Source organism: Zonotrichia leucophrys, chromosome 6 (assembly GCF_028769735.1).
Source record: "Zonotrichia leucophrys gambelii isolate GWCS_2022_RI chromosome 6, RI_Zleu_2.0, whole genome shotgun sequence".
NCBI classification, from domain to species: Eukaryota; Metazoa; Chordata; class Aves; order Passeriformes; family Passerellidae; genus Zonotrichia; species Zonotrichia leucophrys.
In genome coordinates, this window is record NC_088176.1 from 34,177,957 (window position 1) to 34,199,922 (window position 21,966).

Here is a 21,966-nt window from a genome sequence, read left to right on the forward strand (position 1 = left end):
GGGCAGGCTCCCTGCAAGGCCTGGCAGGGGTGCACACATGGATGGCACTGGGCAGGCTCCCTGCAAGGCCTTGGCAGGGGTGACAAACACACATGGATGGCACTGGGCAGGCTCCCTGCAAGGCCAGGGTGGGGGTGGCACACATGGATGGCACTGGGCAGGCTCCCTGCAAGGCCTTGGCAGGCAGTGACACACACATGGATGGCACTGGGCAGGCTCCCTGCAAGGCCTTGGCAGGGGTGACACACACATGGATGGCACTGGGCAGGCTCCCTGCAAGGCCTTGGCAGGAGGGACACACACATGGATGGCACTGGGCAGGCTCCCTGCAAGGCCTTGGCAGGGGGGACACACACACATGGATGGCACTGGGCAGGCTCCCTGCAAGGCCTTGGCAGGGGTGACACACACACATGGATGGCACTGGGCAGGCTCCCTGCAAGGCCTTGGCAGGGGTGGCACACACATGGATGGCACTGGGCAGGCTCCCTGCAAGGCCTTGGCAGGGGTGACACACATGGATGGCACTGGGCAGGCTCCCTGCAAGGCCTTGGCAGGGGTGGCACACACATGGATGGCACTGGGCAGGCTCCCTGGCACCCTGATGTGGGCCATGGGTGGATGGAGCAAGAGAACCTTGCGGTGCTTTTCTAGTATGAGGTGGATGGACAAGACAAAATTAATAAAATCTGTATCCCTGTTTGTTGTCCTTAAACACAGTATCTGAGAGCCTACATCACAGTTTAATTTATATTCAGTTCTAAAATGGCTTTAAAGGACTTTTGCCATACACACAGGTCTAGTTCCATTTCTGCTGAGCATCCACCCTCAAGTTTGCTGTTCCATAAAAGTGTTCTTGATGCCATCCCTTAGAAAGGTTGGGGAACTGGGAATGTTCCACCATGTGTTCCATTCATACAGTATGTCTGTGAGACCATGGGCAATTTTATTTTTTTAATGCCCTTGAGATTCATATAGTATTAAATACCCAGGTAACTGTGATCTTCCATTATGGAGGCTTTACTTGGTAGGTCCTGGAAGAGCCTTGTGTTTACACAGGATTCAGCCCTTTATTGCTGTCTTTGCTGGACAGTAAAAAGCAGTGTATTCTTCACAGCAAGGCCCCTAAAGTGGTGGTTGTACTCTCCATTCTGTCCTCTTATCTGAAGAGGATAAGGACATTCTGTGTTTACAGAGATATCCTGTGATGCAGCCATTTCATAAACTGAACTGGAATTCATAAGTTTTTGCATAGGCAGCATCCCAAGGTAGTCATGCCAGACCCAGTTAGTAGTGTAGGATTACCTAATGGTGTGTTTTATCTGTCCAAGTTACTGTGATTGTCTAATTTATTGGATAACATAAAACATAATTTAATACTCATGTACAAAATGGCAGTCATGTGAATTGACAAGAAACTTGTAAGCTCTGAATTAATTCATGGCTTAGTGCAAGGGAAGTTTCACTGATGCTTCTGAAGATGGAACAGAGCTATTGCCTTCACAAAATGCACTTCTGATGTTCTTGTCATACACTCTCTTGTGAGACAAAGCAGATTGCAGATCTGTGTAGGAAAGGAAATTCAAAACCAGCACTAATGGGGAAGTTTTTAGGAGGTATTTAAGCTTTAAAGCAGTAAATATATTATCATTTAAATATATATTTTATGATACTACCTTTGTACTGTAAGTTCAATTTTATATTTGTATTACTTTGCTTAAAAAAAAGGAGTGTGTCCTTCAATATTGGTTGTATAAATATAAATATTAATGTACCGCATAACTGTTCTCTCTACAGTTCTTGACATTGTCTTCTAGCTTGATTTGAATCCTTACTCGTGCTTGTTACGCTCTGGATAAGGATCAATCTGTAGTATCAATATTTTTTCCTTTGTCTTTATCCTTCCTGCTGATGTTTTTTCCCCCATTTCTACATATTTGAGTGTCAAAGTAATGGTGTGGTAAGTACAAATTGCCAGCTGAAAAATTTATATCTAGAAAGATAGAAGGATTATAATTTACTTCAGAGCTTGATTTAGCATGAGCATCATAAGGCATTGATGTAAAAGAAGTTAGTTTAGTTATTGGGAATTGTTTATCATTGGAGAATCCTCTCATTATGGAAGATGTCACAGTGGCTTAATATGATTTCAACAATAAAGTAGCAGCTTTAATAATTATTATTAATTTTGTAAATATTTAATTTGTAAGTAAGGTTTTGTGTTTTTTATATTTTTATAGCACTTTCTGACTCAGTATTTTATTGTTGCTCTTGCTTATAGGAGAGCATTACAGTGCCTTTGAATTGTAGGAATCAGTAGATGGTAGGAGAACTCTCAGCAGCTCAGTGTAGGTTTGTAGGGTAAATTTGCAGCCTGCTGAGCTGTGTCAGCAGTGTGTGAGTGCCTGAGTGGTGGGTGCTAAAGCAGTGTCCTTGTTGTGAAAAACGCCAATCACTTGTTTTTAAAATTTTTAAAAGTTTAATAGTAATAAAATGGTTAAAAAGGATAGTAACACAATTAGAGTAATAACAATTTGGACAAATTGAATTAGGACAATATGAGACAATAAAAACAAAGAGTTATGGACATCTGGGTGCCTTTTTCTGGGCATCACGAGCCTGAAAAAGGACCCCTACTAACAGAGGATTAACCCTTAAAAGCCTGTTGTATAGTCATACACCTCATACATGATGCATAAATTCCATTCAAATACAGGATTCTGTCTGGTCAGTGTCAGCTTCTTTCTCTGAATCCTAACAGCACCTTCGAGGCGGGAAGAAGTTTGTTTCTTCTGATAAGAAGGCAATAAATTCATTTCCTCTGAAAGATCTAGGTGTCCTGTGGCTGTTATCTCACTGCAAGCCCTTTCTGTTAAACAAAGCATCTTACACAGCATAGTTTCTGTTTTAACAATTTTTATAGCCTGTCAGGATCTGTCCTAGTGAACAGATACCCTGATGGTTCGTAGGAATGATCTCAGAGTGCAAAAACCAACACGGTACAAGGGGGTTTGCAGTAATGATCAAATCAAATGCGGTTTTATTGAAATAACCACAGCAAAAATGTGATAGAGGGATTAAGGGAGAGAAAGAGAGAGAGAGGGAGGGGATATAGCTACCAACGCAGAGACGAAGTCCTTTGGTTCAGTCCAGTGAAGGATCCGCCTGCTACGCTGGGGAGATCTCAAAGGCTCTGGCTAACTCAGACGTTTTTATTACTGAAAATTGTGAGGGGGGGAAACAGATACAATAGGGAACAGATGTAACAGGTAGTCCATGTTCTCAGCAGTAAGTGAGAGCCATTGTTTTCTTGCTCCAGTGGTCACCATCTGCAGGCAAACATCTTGCTTTGGTCAGCTTGCCTCCCCCACACACCTCCCCTGGGCTGGGGGTGTCAGTCCCAGTCCTTGGAAGGAGCAGAGGGGCCTTTTAGGAGTTTCATGTCTCAGTCCTTGGTGGACAGGTTCCTTACATCTCAGTCTGTCTGTCACGGTGGTTGTAAAACAGGTGAGGGTCTTCTGTGGGAGACCACCTGAAACTCAGGAGAAGTCCAGCCAGGCCGAGAGGTGGGACAGCTTCCAGAGCTGCTATTGTTGCAAACGGGGCACGGTGCCCTCTTCTTAGCATACAGCAAACACTCCTGTGAAAACAATAGCTTAACACTGAGCTTTCAGGTCTCAGGGCCCGTGGTGTGTGACTTTTCTCCTTCAGAGCCAGATATTCTAGACAGGGCGGATTTTCTCTTCAGTGGGCCTCAAATGACGATCGTGAGGCAGATGAGGGAAAATTCAGACTCTCACAAAACTCTAACACAGCACATATAATATTCATCTGAATATTTGCAAAAAGCCAATCATAACATACCTTCATTTTTCCCACTTGTGCTTGCAGAGAGCCACATCCTGGAGGACGTGAACCGCTGCATCGTGGCGCTGCGGGAGCAGGACGCCGAGGGCCTGGACCGCGCCGCCGGTGCCATCCGCGGCCGCGCCGCACGGGTCGCGCACGTCGTGGCGGGGGAGATGGACAACTACGAGCCCGGAGCCTACACCCAGGGGGTGCTGGGGCACGTGCAGCAGCTCTCCGGGGCTGGTAAGGCCGAGCACGGGGCTTTCATTGCCTGTCACCTTTCCTTGGTGCGCTGCCTTCAGCGGGAATCCCGTGGGCGCTGCTGTAACACACGGGGATGCACCGATGGTTCCCTCCGAGGCGGCTCCTTTCAGCCAGCTGTTGTGTTAGGACGAGACCATGCGGTTCAAACTGATTTTTAATGTTTTATTTGAATTACATGGTCTCTGTAAGCTTTCTTGAGTTATGGTATTCTCCTGTTACTGGCGTCCTTAATGCATGTAGCATTGTTTGGATACTTGGAACTAATGACGTAGCAGCTTCCCACCTCATTGCACCTCACCATGCCTGCTCTAAGCAGATGAAAGGCAAACTCGAAAAAGGACGTGTGTCACAGACATTTTTTGTGAAAAATCTTTTCTTAGGATTTTTCTCCCTTCTGAGAAGCTGTGGCCTCAGCAACAAAATATAAACAATGGTTATCTGCTGCTGTGGAATGCAACAGGTGGATCCGTGATTGTCTTGGGTGAATGTTTGGATTTACTGACCACTCACGGCAGAGCTGGGTCTCACTCTGTGCTGAGACACAGACCTTTGTTATTCATTCTTTTTCTATTCTTAGCTTAGCTAGCCTTCTGAGAACTTTATTTCTTTTATTATAGTCATAATGTAATAAATATATATCATAAAATAATAAATCAAGCCATCTGGATATGAGATCAACATTCTCGCCTCTCTCTTCATCCTGCAACACTTGTGACCACTGTGATAGACGTGCATGATTTGTGTGTGCTCCCAGTTTAAAGACTGTTAAGCAGTAATCAGATGTCCCAAAAAGTCTTCTGTTTTACAAAACAAATTTGAAATTTTCTAAAATGTTTAGCAGTCTCCTTTACATTTCCATAATATTAAAGCAGAGGGCATCCTATATTGGAAAATTCCTGTACTGGCCACAGGGGGTGTAACTGCGCTGTTCTATAAATGATTCCTGTGTTTTCCATAAATGAATCTCTGGCTTTTCATAATGTGTACTTAATTAAAAAAAAATAAAATCTATGGTATTCCCAGTACTTCCATGTTTTAAATGGTTGCAAGTCTCATAGTGGGGAGCTAAACTGCTCCTGAGAGATTTTCTGGCAAGTCTGCACATCCCTGGAATATAGGATTTGGCTTCCTGAACTCAGAGATCTAATTCCTTGCTCTTTCAATCTAAACAAATGTCGAGTACCTTACATTTAACTGACATTTTACCACAAGAAAAGGCAGGAATTTTGTTTGAGCTCTTTCTTAGTAAGTTCAAGTATGTCCAGGGCAGAACTGCCCTCATGTGAACAGGAGTAAACTGACATTGCAGTGAAGTGGCAAAAGAGAGCAATGGGGAGAGTTTGAAATAGGCTTGCCTGTTTTTATCTTTTTTTCTGATATTTTTATAGGAAAATTGAAAAATATTCAACATTGATCTCCTTTCTTCATGATTTCTAGAAGTACTGTGACGAATACTGAGAGGGAAGCAGCATAGAAAAGCATAGTTTAGATTTTCATGTAAAAGCTGAGCCTGTTTTTCTTGAAACTAGTACTGTTTAAAGATGTTGGGAGTTGACATTGATTTCTGTTCTGTTGCCTTGCTTTGACAGTAATATATATAATATACCTGAACCTGTCCGTCTGCAGAAGACAGGGAGGCATAAAACTGGTTGTGGTTGGAATGTTGGCTTGTTTCAAGGGACATCAAGCATGGTCACAATCTCAAATGACTTTGCAGTACTTCAGAGAATTCACTGTCTTTATATTGTTCAATAGGAGGGCGAAAAAGACACACACACTTTTCATTTTCACCTGTATTTATGTGATCTGCAGTGAACACATGTTGAACTGAGAGGGCTGCTTTTTTTGTTTTATTTAACTTACAGGTAAAATGCAGGTAGGTTGCAGCCCACAGGTGTAACCTAAACCATTCTATCCCAGGTGGGTCTTTCAGCTGATTGCAAGGGGAAAGTTCACCAGGAGAGAACTCTGTATTTATGCTGCCATAAACTTCCACAATAACCACAGGCAGTGTAGGGTGTCCTTTATGCCTAAGAAAGAGGTAAAGTGTTACCCATGAGAAATTACTGCAAGGCAGAGCATAGAATTAGTGAGACAAAGAGCATACATGGAAATTGCAGAGAACTAAAAATAAAAATGGAAGAGTGAATGGGAGAAGAAATAGAAAAGATGCAAATTGGAGGTAACAGAAGGGAGAAAATGTGCATAAAGAGGAGCAGATATATTTACTGGTTGTTTTGACAAAGATCAAGGTTAAATTGTAGCATATATGATAAGGTAATGTATAAGAAAAGAAAGATATTGAATTCTCTACATTGCAGTATGCGAGGAAAGAGCAAAGATCACTGTATGTCTCTTATTGCATTTTGATAGGGTTTATGTACTATTGTATCAAAGCAAAATGAAACTTTTAGGAACTCTGTTTATAAAATCCTAAGGTATTTCTTCTTCAGAACAGGAAGGGTGATCTTGTTCTGTTCTTTTAAATACCAGTCTCCTCTGTTATTTTATTGCCTGCCAGAGTCTGCAGCAGTTAAATTTAAGTCAACAATTTATATTATGGCATATATCTGTTGGTAGAGTAAAAGGTTTGTATTGTAAATTTGGTCTGCAGTTCTGCTTTAATGCTGAACTCTAATGATATACATTTAAGTGTAAAAACATAAATTCTTTAGTTACTTCAATGTCTACAGATCTTGTAAGAAAAACAAGGAAAAGGGTGGAGACAAAGATGACAAGTATTTTAACTGCAGTGGGCCAAAGACATTTAGCTTTTAGACTTGTTTGGAGTGCTTGGGTTTGTGTTCAGTGATTTTCTTTAAAACCTTCACAGCCTTCAGTTACATTTTGGCAGCGTATTTTAACATATTATGTGCCAGTATGAATGAATTTATTTAGTTACACTAATATAACACCAGGATTGGTGTTGTGATCACCTTCCAGTCTCCCCTTTCCCTTCATAGCCCTTTCAGTGTGGGTGCTTCCACAGCCCTGTATTAATACTGACCTCCTGCACCTGAACCTTTCTTGTACAGTAATTTATTAATTGATTCTCCAGGGGGATTAAATCTACTGCATTGCTTTTCTCTGGGGAAAGGTAATTTACCTTAGCCATAAAAAGACAGTGCTGTTTTCATGATGAAAGCCTCCTTCCATCTTGGGCTTTTTATGCAGCTTTTCCATTTCTTGCAAGCCTGTGTGCACCAAGCTAATGGCTTGTATTTTCCTGGCTGCTTCACCTGCCTTTTTTAATTCCAGTTTACAGGTTTGTCACAGCGGCTTATGTGAAATGCCTGGCAGTTTCCTTTGTCCCCTGCCTCGAGTGTTCTGCAGTAGGGATTGTCTGTTCTTCTTTGGAAATGTGGCTCTCTTTCACCCAGAAGGCACCCTCCAGAGAGGGAATGCAAGAGGGGTTGTCTGTATTCTCCTGCCCACTCTGACATTTAGTGCTTATTTTGTCATCTTCTGGTAAAGCCACCTGAGCCAGCGTGGGGAGACAGGAGCACTTGAGAGACTTCGCTGGCTTTTCCTAAGGGGTTTCTTCAGATGGGATGAATGGGCAGTTGGAGGTCCTTGCCTCTTGTTGTAGAACAAAAGATACCAATATGACCGACTTTATTCTAAATTATTTATTTAGGGGTGGCTAAAATGAGGTGAATGGACCTTACTCATTCTGTGGGGCACACAAAAATCATAAGTTTTTATTAATTAAAAAATATTTAGAATTTTATTAATTCAGAAAGTTTTTAATGAAAAAGTATTTTTCACTAGTTGTTCATCACTGTCAGAATAAGATCTACAGAGGATACTTGCTGTTCAAGTCTGTTTAGTGTTCAGTGATTTTCACTCTTGCTTATGAAACCCAAAGACTGCTGAAGAAGAGGATTGACTCCTGTCACTTCAAAATAGATAAAGAAAGAAAATCCCCAAGCACTTGAAGAATGAGAGAGGCCTGAGCATGCAAGCTTATAGAATTGGTGAACTTGTGAAATTGGTGCTCAACCCAGACAGGGCACATTTTATCAGCAACTATTCAGCAGAATTATTGTAAGAGCTAAAAGGAACAAAAAATGGGCCAAGAAAAACACTGAGGGTATTTGCATGACTTAGCCTGAAATGTGCTTTGTGATGAGTTCCATGGTGATTGTAAGGTAATAACTTAAGAAATAGCCCTTGATTCTTGTGGTTTTTACTCTGCTACAGAGTCAATAACTTCCATTTGGTGGAGAATGCAGTGAGTCTTTTTTTTTTTGGTAGGGCTCTGTTTGAATCCATCTTTAGAAACTGGATTTTACTTCTGATGTAAGAATGTTCTGAAAAATAGGGGGAAAAGACCAACATTTTTTTGGGTTCCAGGTAATCAAAAAATGACCCTGAACACTGAAATTTCTTTTTGCCAATCTTTTCTTCCTTTCCTCTAGCTCAGAAATATTTTTGCTTCGCTGTTAATAACAGTGTAATGCCCATGTTGATTATAGGCACTGTGTGGGCATTAAGGTGCCTTTAACTACACATCTGCTTCTTTGAGATGCTGTTGCACTTAGTGATCATTTAAAGCACTGAGAAGAAGCTGCTCTCAGTGCCCAGCACAGATGCCCTGTTCAGGGCAGTCCTTGAACACACACATAGTCTCTCCAAGAACCTTCCTCCTCAGGAGAAATCTTAGAGCAGCCTTGAAAATGCAGCATTGTTACGAAATAAATACATGTTTCTGAAGGTAAGAAGTTTGGTTTTGTGGTGTGCAGTTGAGTTTTTGATGCTTTTTTGGTTGTTAGGTCATTTTCCTGGATTAGGATTGTAAATGCCCTTCTGCTGCCTGTCGTGGATTTGGCACACATGGGCTTGCTCCATCTGAGCTCCATGGGGAGTGGCAGGGAGGTAATCATTGCTCCCCTGGTAATGAATTTGCCACTTTGGCCGAGCCTGCTTTACCTGCAGCCTGGTTTTGGAGCAGAGGACACTTGGGGGAACCTTCCTTAGTCAGAACACCACTGAGCACCAGCGTTGTCTTTGCTTCTGCAGTTTCCTCAGGCCCTGCAGAGAAAGTGGGGATGGCAGTGTACTAATGGGCAGTAAGGGCTTTGTTTTTCTCTCTCCAGTGTTTTGTGGGCTGGGGTTTTTGTTGGTTGGTTGGTTTGTTGGGTTTTTCCAAGCAGAATTGCCCTTCTGTCATCATTGTGTGTGACATTTTGTGACAATCTTCCCTCACCTGGAGCTACATTAAGAAGTGACTTGTTGCTTTCCAATGTCTGTATAACTTTAATACATCCCTTTTAATATATCTCTCTCTTTTAGATCTTAAGGACCACTGGACTGGTCTGGTTCAGTAGAGTCCCTTCATTAATGACAGCCTCTCCCTAAGCTGATAACAAGATCAGGGACTCTGCTCTTCCTTTCACTGCGTTTTTTTTAACTGAAGTAAGCTCTTGAACTTGCACAAGGTTATCTCCATGCCCGTATCAAAGCCATTCCTTTCATTTCAGCTGTGACTTTCTTGCACAAGCTTTTAAGTGCCTTGACCTCTGTGATTTTAAGGACATTTCATTCACTTCCAGCTCTGTAACCTTTCCAGTTATTTGGAATGTGTTTTCCAGAGCCTCTGGGACACAGTTTTATCTCATTACTGTTATCATAATGTTTATCTTGTAGTCTTGATCCTACAAGCCCTGATGCTATTGTTGCTTTGCATTTTTGGGGAGTTGCAAGCATGCTGTGCCTGATGCACTTGCCCCTGGTTAACTTGCTGTGTCTCAGGCACTCATTGATTATTTATTTCCTTTGCCAGTCCACATTCAAAGAATCCTTTCATCCTCTTGCCTTTTAGAACAGTGTAATATGTTAGAGATGGCATCTTTCTTACAGAAGCTGATTTTTGTCTATTTTACAAGTTTTTTGCAGTAGGGACATTTTAGTTCTTAATGAGCAGCTTTGGCTTCATCTAATGTGTCCTGGAGCCAAAGCTGGTCAGGCCTGCCTGCTGGGTTATCCCAGTATGTACTAGACTCTTTGGAATACTTTGGAATTTACCACCCTTCTGACCATTTGCTTTTGTAACCTTTACATGTCAGAGCATGATTTGCCTCCTAAGCAGGATTGTGAACTGAGTAACTGGATTTCATAGATTATCAGTGCTTAAGAGTTCATTTTCATTTTTTATTTCATAGTATCTACGAGGACTGTTTTGGTTTAAATTGTGAATATGAGTCCAGTTTCAGTAAGGATTTCCTTAGACCTGAAAATCTGCAGGATGTTTTTGTTCTTCAACTGTAGCTCATTCTTAAGTTCTTCATAGAAATAATTTCCTAACTGTAATGTGGAACAGTTTTCATTTTTGCATGTAATACACTATGTTTTACAGCAAAAGTCATAATTTTGTGACATGCCCCATCATAATCAAAATTAAATGATTGCCCCACCTTCCTCCAATAATACTTTCAACTGCATGCACCTAACTCTGTTTAAGATATTTTTAGTGATTCCTTTCTGGCAGCATGCCCTCAGCTCTTCGTGCTTCCTTCCGTGCAAGCCACGAACTTTCAGATGTGGAAATGATGCAGTAGCTCTTGATGGGGGGAGCATATGCATAATTCAGTAGTATTTATATATGCCTGTGTATGTATGCTTGGATTGTAAATCTGTTCATGTAGTAAAATTGATTCTTGCTGAAATTGTAAGCAATAAGCTTGTCTTCATTTTGGTCACCTTGTCTCAGTAAGTCTGTCACCACCATCCATTGCACTATTGGGAGAAGTGGCATTGAATTCATTATGTACCAAATAAATTTCTGTAACTAGGGCTTCTCCTCACTTTCTGGGGACTGTATTCTGTTTTCTACCAGAATCCCCATCTCTGAAGCTGGTTTTGTTTGCTGCAGGCTTTGTTTTGTGTCACAGTCGATGAGAACACCAGAGCTCCTCCTCAGTTTACCCAGTGCTGTCAAACAGCTGCAGTGGATTGGAATGATGCAGTAGGCAGCAAAGTGCAAGGAATGCATCCATCAGAACTGAAGCATTTGCCATGGCGTTTGATGCAGGAATGTACAACTGTCTGTCACTCACACACCTTTCTGCTTGTTGTCAGGCATTAAAAATGCAAAGGTAGGCAGCTTGAGTCAGCAGATGGAAAGGCCTGTGTCTTGGTATTGTGTAAAAAAGTTGTTGCAGGATTCCTTACCCTTCCCAAGCACAATAAAACGGCATCCATGCTTTGCTCATGGAATACTGGGCCTTAGCAGCAAGGCTAGGCAGGGAACTGTTGGTGGCCCTCCTAATCAACAGGAATGTTTAGGGAAAACCCACAGGTGTTCCAACAGCTTGTTTGGTTGAGGGGTTTGTGGGCTTTTTCTTAGGGTTCAGTTTTACAATTTCTTTCCTGACCTGAAGCTTCAAGTAGCATTCCCTGTGCCAGAACGTGTTTTCCCAGGAACCTTATTTTTGGTGTTGAGGGAGGCTTAAAATAATTGCCTGGTACTGATTCCTTGGTCTGAAGTCAGAAGTGTTTAGAGAGCAATTCTGGATGATATCAGCACACTGTTGGTTTTGATATGCTTATTTTTGAGGAAGGATAGGCTAGATTTCAGGAGATACCGTGAAGCAGATCTCTGAGGAAGCATTCAAGGTAAAATAAACAATATTTAATGATAGTATGCCAAACATAAAGTGGATACATGGATTATAACAGGAGTGCCAGAATAAGATGGGAAGGATGTAAGAGTGTGACCCTTGGTAAGAGGGTGGCACTCGCTGTGCAGTTTCCAGAGCAGGCCTTGTCAAACTCCAGGTGTTGGGGGAAAGCTTTCTGGAGAACAGAGGGTGCTGGGGATGACTTGTGAGAAGGGGCAGAGACTCACAGCTGAACGTGGGGAGGTGGCAGCCAAGGGACAATGGATGGAGACTGCAGCTTCCCCAGAGCGCTGCAGTGACTCTGCTGCCCTCACTCTTGGTACAGGCAGGTGGCACAGCTGAGGGCAGGGCCACAGGCTGCAGCACAGAAAATCAGGGGGAGTGTGGGCAGAGCAGGGGATTTATTCACTGAAGTGCAGCCCTGGAGCAAAGCTGCAGTGACATTTCTGTCTTTAAAGGTTTTCACAACTTAGCTGGACAAAGCTGTGACTGATGGTGTGTTGGTCTTATGTCTAAGGAGGTGATAGGCAGAATCCTTTCAAATTATGTGTGTAGGATGTTTTGCTTGTGTTAGATGCCAGCTGCATTCACTTAAGATGCACTTTAAGTTCATTAAGAACTTAAAGAACTGTCTTTAAGTTCACTTAAGAACCATCTTTTCTGGGTAATTAAATGCTTTAATGTGGGCATTCATACTCTGCCGTAGTAATGTCAAATTCTTAGAGAAGAGTTCTTTTTCTGCTTAGTGACTTGCTTGTTACTGGAAATACATACTGTTACTATTAAGAAGGACTTTGAGTGTAAAAATGCTTGCATATACTTTGTTCAAAATCTGCAAATTTCTCCAGAATGTTAATGCAGACCTCTTACATGAAGTGTTGTGTATTAAATGGTGGTCAAGCATAGAAACATTGCAAATGGGTGCAGTCCATCTGTGTGGTTTAGTCTGATATGTTTCCAAATAGGCAAAGAAGCATTTAGAACCTGTAGGTGCTCTGTTTTTCGAAGAGTTTGTTTACTCTTCAGTGTGTTCTTTTCAAACCATGACAATTACTTTCTTTTCCTGTGAGCTAATAGTAAAATTTTCAGCAGTGCTCCAGATTTCTTTCCAGTAACAACATAGTCCTGTTGTGTTTATTTAATTTGTCCACTTGTCTTGCTTGTCTTTTATACTGTGGGATAGGTAAGTAAGAACCTGTACCTAAAAACACATTTAGGTTTTGTATCTTAATAGTATTAGAAGCAAGGCTAGATTTATTCAGTGTAGTTTTGTTCAGTTTTTAACCATTGTTTGTGAGCTGATAACTGGCTTTTTTGAATCTTCAGTAGTCTGTACATTGGAGGAAAATCATTATGTCTGCATTGTAGGTTGGGAGGAGGCTTTCTTGTATTCCATCTTTGTAAACTCTAAACCCCAAGCAAAGAACAAAAACACCTTGGGAACCTTTTCAGCCTTTCCATAGTCTCTGCACAGAATTGGATGTAGCAGGAAATGTAATTGGCAGTCCCTCTCTTGTCTGCAGCAGTCCCCTGCAGTTGGAGCCCTCCCTCAGTGTCTGTGCCTGTTACAAGTGATTCTCCAGCTGTTCCTTTGCAGAGCTTTTTTAGCTGAACAACTTTGCCCTGCTGATGACAGTAGCATTAGCACTAATAACCATAAATGTTGCTAATTAATTTAAACACTAGTTGATGGAGAGATTTCAGGGGAATACTGAAGAAGGTTCTTTTAAATGCTACTGATAAGCAGTTGGGTAAGATGGGATTTCTTTGTAGGGCAGAATGTGTAATACAGAATGCACTTATGGTTAGCATACTGAGTGCCAAGAGCCCCTTCAGGTTCCTGCTTTGAACCCTTAGAGAGTGCCACTTGAGTTTGTCACCTTGGCCACAAAGAAGCTGCCCATTGGTATTTCACCTTCTGCAGCCAGCAGGTTTACTGCTCTCAAATGTTTATGTGCTACAGTTGAACATTCTCATTAAAAATGTGGCAGCATCCCTTTATCACTGTTGATTTTAATCCATTTCACTATACCATGTTCTAATAATGGAGCTTCCACGTGGCCTTCAGCAATTAGAACCTAATTCCAAATGCACTGCAGCAATTGGCACTGACTCCTCTGGTTGTGGTGCAGCCCTTGGGTTCCTGTTCCTTCTCTCTGGTGCCAGTGTTTGTGACCCCACTGCTCTGAGGAGCTGCAGCAAAGGCAGAAGCACACACACACTGACTCTGTCCCTGCTGTCTGAATCATTCCCAGGCTAGCTCTGAATATTAAATTTACAGACAATATTTTTCTGGCACCATTCAGAAAAATAGCTTTTCCGTGCTTGACAGCATTTACTGGTATTTCGCTGTAATTAAGTGTTTGAGGATTTTGGCAACCAAGATGTATTTTTTCTTGTGCTTACTTTTAAAATGTCAGCAGTCTTCCATGAAAAATAATTCTTCTTGATGAAATTATTTCAGTTACTCCAAGTTACTGTGGAAGTAGACATAGAACTAAAATGTAGTGACCCTTTTCCCAATCCATTTTGTCCAAGCAGATTTTGTCTTGTATGTTTTTGTTGTTTGCTAACATATGTCAAAACCACGGTATCTGACTCTGCCTAAAAAGCTGTATTGATTTTCTGATGTTTCCCAGTGGGATATGCAATATTTTTTGTCTTTGGGCCAAAAAAAGCTTGGAATCTTGTGCAGTTTTATTCTTCATGGCTAATTCAATTAATTTCAGGTTTTCTAGGTTGATGCTACACCCACTGGGAACCAGATTTCTAAAAAGTCAATATTTCTAGTAATCTACCAAAACAGGTGGCTGCATTTCAAAATTAAATGTTTAAATTGTTGTCTGCTGTTAATGCTTTGCAGACCAACTCATTGTCAGCATAGTTATATTTGAAATATGGAGATATGTCTTAGTTACATGTTCTGAGGTACTGAATCGACACTGGTGTTTCCCAAAATAAATGAAGTTACTGCAGTACATGAAGAGCAGCTGTACCAAGCAGCTGTAAATTCAGCACCACTGCCATGGCCTCTCCATCAGGACTGCCTGGGGATCACAGACAAGTGGGTGTGTTGGAAACTGCTGTGCTCAGTTGTTTCTTCCCACTTTTCTCCTTTAAAGGGTGACTGTAAGGTTTTTGTGAATGACCCCCTTCTCTGGCTTTGGTTTATAGCACAATGCATCTACAATGCAACCAAAGAAGGTTCACAGAGAAGGGTTCGGGGTGGTTGTAATTTTATTTTTTATTGAACTCTCAAGACTTATCTTTCCCACTTAAATTGCTAAAAAGCTGCTCTCTGTTCAGATAGTCTCTCTTATGTAGAATGAAGTCACTTGCTCCCCACAAGGACTTAAATTTCCTCTTAATTTCCTTTTTAGGGCATTTCCTGTGTCCTGCTCAGTCAATTTGGAAAATCCCAATTTGGGAATATTTGGTCAGCAGCCTGTAGAAATTGCCTGATACGTTAATTGCCTCTTTGCTCTTGCTGGCTGAGCTTTGGCTGTGTTTGGGGTGTTTCTTAGGTACAGACTTTGGGTATTTACTAGTCTTAGCTTCTGTGTAGCTATATGGCATTCCATGTAGTGCAGATTCCCCTAAATGAAGCCCAGAGACTGCACTTGAAGGAAGGGCAGGCATGTTCTGGGCTGAGGAGTGGTTCCTGTTCCCACAGCTTGTGATGCCACGCTGTAGCAGGGGACTGATGAGACAAGACAGGCCCACATGGTCCTCACTGTCTGCTAAGGAATGGGAAATAAATTCTGAAATTCCTCTCATCTGTCCTAGGGGGAAATGTCATTCTCATCTGGGATCTCATGGTCACTCTGTCCTTGAGCATGGCAGCAAAATGTGTTAGGTAGAGGGCTTCAAAAAAAGGAGGATTATGTAAATTATTGAAATGATCTCTCTGCTCCTTTGGATGCTGTGATCTGTCTCTAATGAGTTCCCTACCCAGGGGAGCTCATGGGCTCCCTCCAAAGCATGGCCACAAAGAAACCCTTTGAAGATGGCTGAGAGGGATCCCACTGAAGCTTGGGCTGTGATGTTCAGCTGCAGGGCACTGCTTCAATTCCCAGCTGCAGCGTTCCATGCCTTTGCAGGCTGTGATCCTGGGATTCCTAAATCCCAAGCAATCCCCTGAGCCCATGTCACAGGGACTGGTGTGTGCACCTGAACTGTCCTGGTGCAAAACAAAACAACAACTGTTCCAGGTAGGAGGCTGAGTCACTGTCATGGGTGTGTTTAGGGAGGAACTAATTAGGGCCGTTTCAAAATTAAAAGCAGCAATTTACTGGATTGTTACTCATTAATTACACACATTGCCAATAATTAGGTCTCACTTGCTATCAATATTTTCTCACATTCAGGACAGTTAACTCCTAAAAATCTTACCCTTGTTAGCTGTGAAGATCTGGTACCACAAAACTGCTGTCGTGCTCAGCGTAGTTTCTGTATAAATATGTCTATAAACATACACAAATACAAAAATATTCATGATGCCCATTTGTACATAGCTAAGTAATTATATACTCATGTCTACATGTATATACACACTCAGCTGCGTTTTGTGGGTCTGCCAGCAGTCTGCCAGCTTTGCAAGCTGCAAAATGCACAGCTGCAGCTGGCACAGGTCTGAGTTAGAGAGGCAGATACAGCTTGCTTTGTGTTAGGAAACTTTTTATGTGCAGCAGGCCTCTCCCTGGACTACTTCATGTTCTATTACACTGTTATTATGCAGAAACTTTGGCATGAAATACTAAATTCCATTAGGATAATTTATAGATCTTTATGCTCTAAATAGTCAAGGAGGGGACAATGGGGGGTTCTGAGATCGTGCCTCTCATACACTGGCCTAGGATTGAAGCTGCCAGAGGAAAATGAGCTCTTTCAGGTGTTGCAAGTCCCACAAATAGTTAATCTCTTCTGCATAAAACCTGTAAACTTGTTACCAAATAAGGTGAATGCTAATATAGGGGTATATCAAATACCTATATTCACAAAGCTCTTCTGCTTCATTCATGTACATATATATGTAGATATATGTAAATGTATTCCTTAGAAAGCCTTTGGATACAGTGGCAAAGTAAGAAGTTACCAATTTAACATTGTATCACAGAAATAGAGGCTTGAATTAGGAGTTTGTACCATAGTGAAATTAGCTTCAGGAGCTGCTTCATCTTCGCGTTAGGATTGCTTTATGTGGATTTGTAAGAGTCACAAGTGGTTGCAGTTTCAAAACCTGCTTGTGTTATTCAGCTCATCCTTTTCCAGTGAGTGCACAGTACTCTTTTTTTGCAGTAATTCCATTATTATTTCAGTGTATTTTGGAACACCTCTAACGAAGCTATCTCCATCAGTCACTGAAACAATCTGTTCCATTCTAAATTTTATGTTGGGTGCTGTGACTCAGGCTGCTGCCAGCAGATCCCTTTTATTTCACATGGTGTCCCTTAGCCAGCCCAGTTGCCTCAGCTTAGATGGGTTTTATTTTTTCATTCTTTATGTACCATTATTTATTGCAATGACATGAAGAGGAGACATAATAATTAGCAATAAAATTGGCTTACTGGAATAGGCAGTGTTCTTACCATCTGGAATTCTTAGACACCTTTTGAGAAGAAATTTACAAATGCTCATTTTTAAATCACAGGAAGTGCAAACTATTACCTGATCTCAAAGAATGTAATTAAATAAAGAAGCACTGAATAGAGGCTGTGTGGCTATTATCTAGATTTCTTACCTTTCTCTAGTATTACCTTGCATTTAACAGGCAGCTGTGTTTTTAATCTTTACAACCATACTTTTCTTTACTTCCACTGAATTTTTGCAGCTGGAAAGCTGCTTAAATCCTCTGTAAGCAACCTGATGTACCCATCACACTGACTTTCATGCTGGGTGATCAGGTTATGGGGGAATAATGAAGTACTGGAGGTACACAGCTCTTGTGTCAAGTAATTTCTGCTGTCCCCACCTGTGCCTTGGGGTGGGTCTGGGCTGCTCACACCTCTGTTAGCTTGCCTGCTGCACATCTGCTTTATTTCAAGGCTCTGCTAGCATGCTAGCTTCATATGAAACTCATCCAGTAGCTTTTTAGGCCATACTTGACTGTACTTCAGGTGGGTTTTTGCAAGTTTTCCTCCTCTTAGAGTCCTAACTCATGGCTAGCAACTTACCCTGATTTTCTTACCTTCAGAAGGAAAACCATTGTTTCACTCCAGCTTGCCCAGGTTTTTGTTTTTTGTTTTTTTTTTTAATGACTTGTTTGTGCACCGAAGATGTCTGCAGGTGGCTGAATCCCCAGGAGAGCTGTCTCCTGTGCTGAGAGGCCACTGGAGTGAAGGCAGAGCTGTGGCAGGGCTGCAGTGTGTGTAGCTGGGCTCTGAAGCTGTGCCACAGAGAGCTTCAGTCACTGCCTGTGCTCTCACTTCCATTTCAAAGCTGCCTTTGAAGGAGCAGCTCTTCAGCCTTTGTTCCAGTGGGAGCTCTCCAGCCTTTCCTCACTCTGCTGGCACCACTGGGGAGGTTGCTCAGAGTCTTTGTACGTGCAAATAAACACTGAAGGGAAACTTGGCTTATTTACCACTAATTCTTTCTCTTGGGATAAATTGTGGGTTTGCTAGTTTCTTCCCTTTTTTTTCCCCTGAGTGAAGAATTGTAAAGATTTTGAATTAAAAAAAAGAAATACATTTTCTGGGGTCAGTTCTAGGAGGTGGTGACTGTTCATGTCTGGCCAGGTGTGTTTGAGTGTTGGGCACAGTTTGGCTCTGCAGCCTGTTGGCTTTCCACTGTCAGCAGCTTTGGTGGTGGCTCAAGTGGGGTAATCCCTTGGCACAGCTGAAGTAAAAGGTACAAACACAGTGCAAAGCTGAGAATCTGTTTTCCTGATTGTTTTATTGTTAAAAATAACAGGCACAGAGTTGCTAATTGGAAAGAAGGGATTAGTGAAGTTTAGTTTGCTGTGTGAAGAGCTGGGCCCTGACAGCTATTAAACTACAAACTGGCTTCATTAGTTGGTTTTGATTGAAGATTACAAAATCAAGCAAAAACATTAGAAGACTAAGAAGACATGCCTACAAAGAAATATGAAAAGTATTCTTTAAAAAAAACAGTGGAATTAGGAAACACTTGATGAATTTTAAAGCAAATTAGTTTAATTTCAATAATATATTTTTGATAGTGTGAAATCTTTAATTACTTTAGGGACTTTGAACATTATGCTTCTGAACATATTGGTATTTTCCAAACATCCTCCTTTCTGCACCTTCCCTCTGAGGGAAAGCACAATTACAGATGCTCATATTGAAATTTGCTTTTAATTTTTGTTGCAGGAGAAACAGAATGGAACACAAAGAAAACAGAAATAAAATGTACAAATAAAACAAATAAATCCCCATAAAAATTTAGTACTTCTCAGTTGTCTAACACTTGATATTTTTAATTTTACTAGTTTTATTTTGCTTTTCAAAGACTGAAAAAATAAGTAATTTCCTCCTGTTCTCAGTTGCATCCACTTCTCTACTATATTTAGGCTGCCTAGAAAAATAAAGCCGAGTACAGGAAATATGCACATTATTGGTGCAATTCAGTCCACTTGATGCAGTGTTTCAGAGGGTTGCCTGACTGTTTGAGGTCTATGAAGTATTTTGGATGTCAGTTATCCATGGGTAGGAGCTCATATATGCACCAAAATGTTTTCTTTTTTTTAGTTGATTGGGAGCTCAAAACTGAAATAAATCCCAGTAGTCTTGGATTTGAGGGAGTTGTCCTATCACTTTCAGGAAAAATGAGCAGGAAATAAGGCCTGTTTGATAGCCCAGGTGTATTTTCACACTTCATTAGCAGATTGGTGTGTACATGCTTTAGAACTGCATTAAGTCCTGTGTTTTAATTGTCTGTGTAAAAGTGCTGTTGCTGCAAAGCCCCATCTGAAATGCTGCTGGAGGAGGGCCCTGAGTGGTGGTTCTGGACTCAAGTGCAGCCTGGGTTGCTCCACTTGGAATTATTTTGATAGTCTAAGGCCAAAATCTTTGTTTAACTAGAAAGAAAACCATTACAAAATGATGAAAAGTTCTCATTCCTGATGCTTCTTTGATTTTTTAGACCAATAAATAGGCACTTGTTCTTAATTATTTTATGTGATTGCAAATGAAAAATGCCTTGTATTTTTTCTGTGCTATTATAAGTCTTTCCCCTGACCTTTTTGAAGATATGACAATTCCAGTGATATTCTGAAGAGGCACTGATTTTAAATACCCTGTTTTTCAAATTAAGTGGCAACTACTTGTTGGCTCAAAGACAGTGAAGTTACAGTAATTTGAGAATGCATTTAGCTGTCTCCAAGGGCTATGTGGGTCTCCTCATCAAAGTTAGGGAGGAAAGCATTATTGGGGCACCTTTTCTATTTAATACTAAAGTATTAAATTGCCAGGTTTTCTAATTCAGGAAACATCATGTCTTCAGCTGAAGCTTTGTCTGCCTACAGATGTATTATATACTTCAAGATTTGCCTGACATGTTTCACATCAATGGTATTAGTAGTAGTGCTTTCGTGTGTCAGGGATTTGTGAATTGCACAGTGTGGAATTGTGGGGGGTGGAACACAGACAATATTAATGTTTGAAACCAACACATTGCCAGAGAGAGAGCTTTAGTACCATGAGGTTTGTTACTGATATTGAATATTACACAAGTTCAGTTTTATCCTTCTGCATTTGTTTCCTCTATGTCCTCAGACTCCAAGGGACAGGAAACGAGTTTGGTCTGGGCTTGTTTGGGGTCCTTCTGTGTGTGATGGATTTTCCATCTGCATTCCTCCTGTATTCTGTGCTGGGTTTCCTTTGCTGCAGGGTGGTGTGAAGGCTTGAGGGAGATGCAGTGCTGCCAGGTCACCATGCAGAACAAACCCCTGGGGCAGCAGCAGAAAACCCCCAGCCCTTCTGGGTGAAGCACAGGCTAAAATCCAACTGGCTCAAATGCACAGTTTGTTTGATTCAAACAGGATAAATTGCCCTGGTAAATTCGGGTTACAGCTGTGGGACTTGCTCAGTTGAAGAATAAACATCAATCTTCTGCTGGTTACATCTCCATTCAGAATGAAAGCAGATTGGGAAATAGTGGAAGTCTGTTCAGCAGCGGTTTAACTTTAAGCCAGGTTGTTCATCCTGATTGTCTGGGTAAAATTGCTATTGAAATCACCAACAAATTTTTGCAACTGCTCCCCCAGCTCCTCTTTTAAAACTTCTTTCTTCTTTTAATACTCTACAACCACCCACAGCTTATGTGCTTACCATGGGCATTTTTATAACTGTGATAAAAACTACAAATGTATTCTCACTTAAAAGTAATTGCACTATTACTGTAATGCTTTTTAGAAAATAAAGTTTTTATCAATGTCAGGTGTTTTGCCAAAAAGAAATAAACTACATGTTCTTTTATGCTCACTGAATTTTGTTGTTTTTTGGTTTTTTTAATAGTGATTCCAGAGTTTATTAGTCAAGTAAATATTGCATTGGAGAGCTTAAGCAAGAACACAGTGCATCTGTTTGATGACAACCAGTTTGTTGACATTTCCAAGAAGGTGTATGATACGATCCACAACATCAGGTGCTCCGTCATGATGATTCGGGTGAGTCTGCAATTTGTTCTTTTCATACCAATGGCTGAGATGGGCCAGGATGTCAGGGCATTTTTGGGAGCATTCAGAACTGTGTGTGTGATAAATGCCCCCAAGCTCGTATCCAGGATGAACTGCCTGGGAAACCTGGGTTACAGTGAAATGTGTGATTGTAACTGCACAAGTCTAGAACTGCATTGAGTACCACGTCAGAATGTTGCACAAAAATGTCTTTACTTCTTTAAAAATACATACTTTTGTTTGGTTGGTAAAGATCTTTGTTCACTTCATTAGCTGCTAACTTGCAGCTACAAACCAAATCTTGTAGTTCTTCAGCTTTAACCTGTGGAATGTAGGAGAGAGAGTATTTCCAGGTGATTCTGATATTCCCATATCAAATTCTTTCAGCCTTACACCAGAACCTGATTTCTTTGTCTCACACAGTTACAATCACTGCCCTTATGTTTGTGTTTTTCGTGAAGTTCAGAAACTGAATCAGAGAAGCTTATTTTTTAAATTCAAGCCAGAATTTTGTCAGATGCAGAATTTCCCTCAAATATCTTCATAAAGAATGATAAAACAACTGAGCTGCAATGTCTGTATGTTCAGCAATTTCAT

At 41.2% G+C, this 21,966-nt stretch overlaps 1 protein-coding gene across 5 annotated transcripts in view; it reads left to right on the top strand.

Annotated features, from left to right (window-relative positions):
• CTNNA3 (catenin alpha 3) overlaps nt 1–21,966 on the top strand; it is a 421,206-nt gene that overhangs the window by 321,288 nt on the left and 77,952 nt on the right. For all 5 annotated transcript variants that reach the window (XM_064716469.1, XM_064716471.1, XM_064716472.1 and 2 more), the window contains 2 exons: nt 3,892–4,092; nt 21,209–21,360. In XM_064716469.1, the coding sequence (XP_064572539.1) occupies nt 3,892–4,092; nt 21,209–21,360 (353 nt within the window). The remainder of the gene's footprint in view (nt 1–3,891; nt 4,093–21,208; nt 21,361–21,966) is intronic.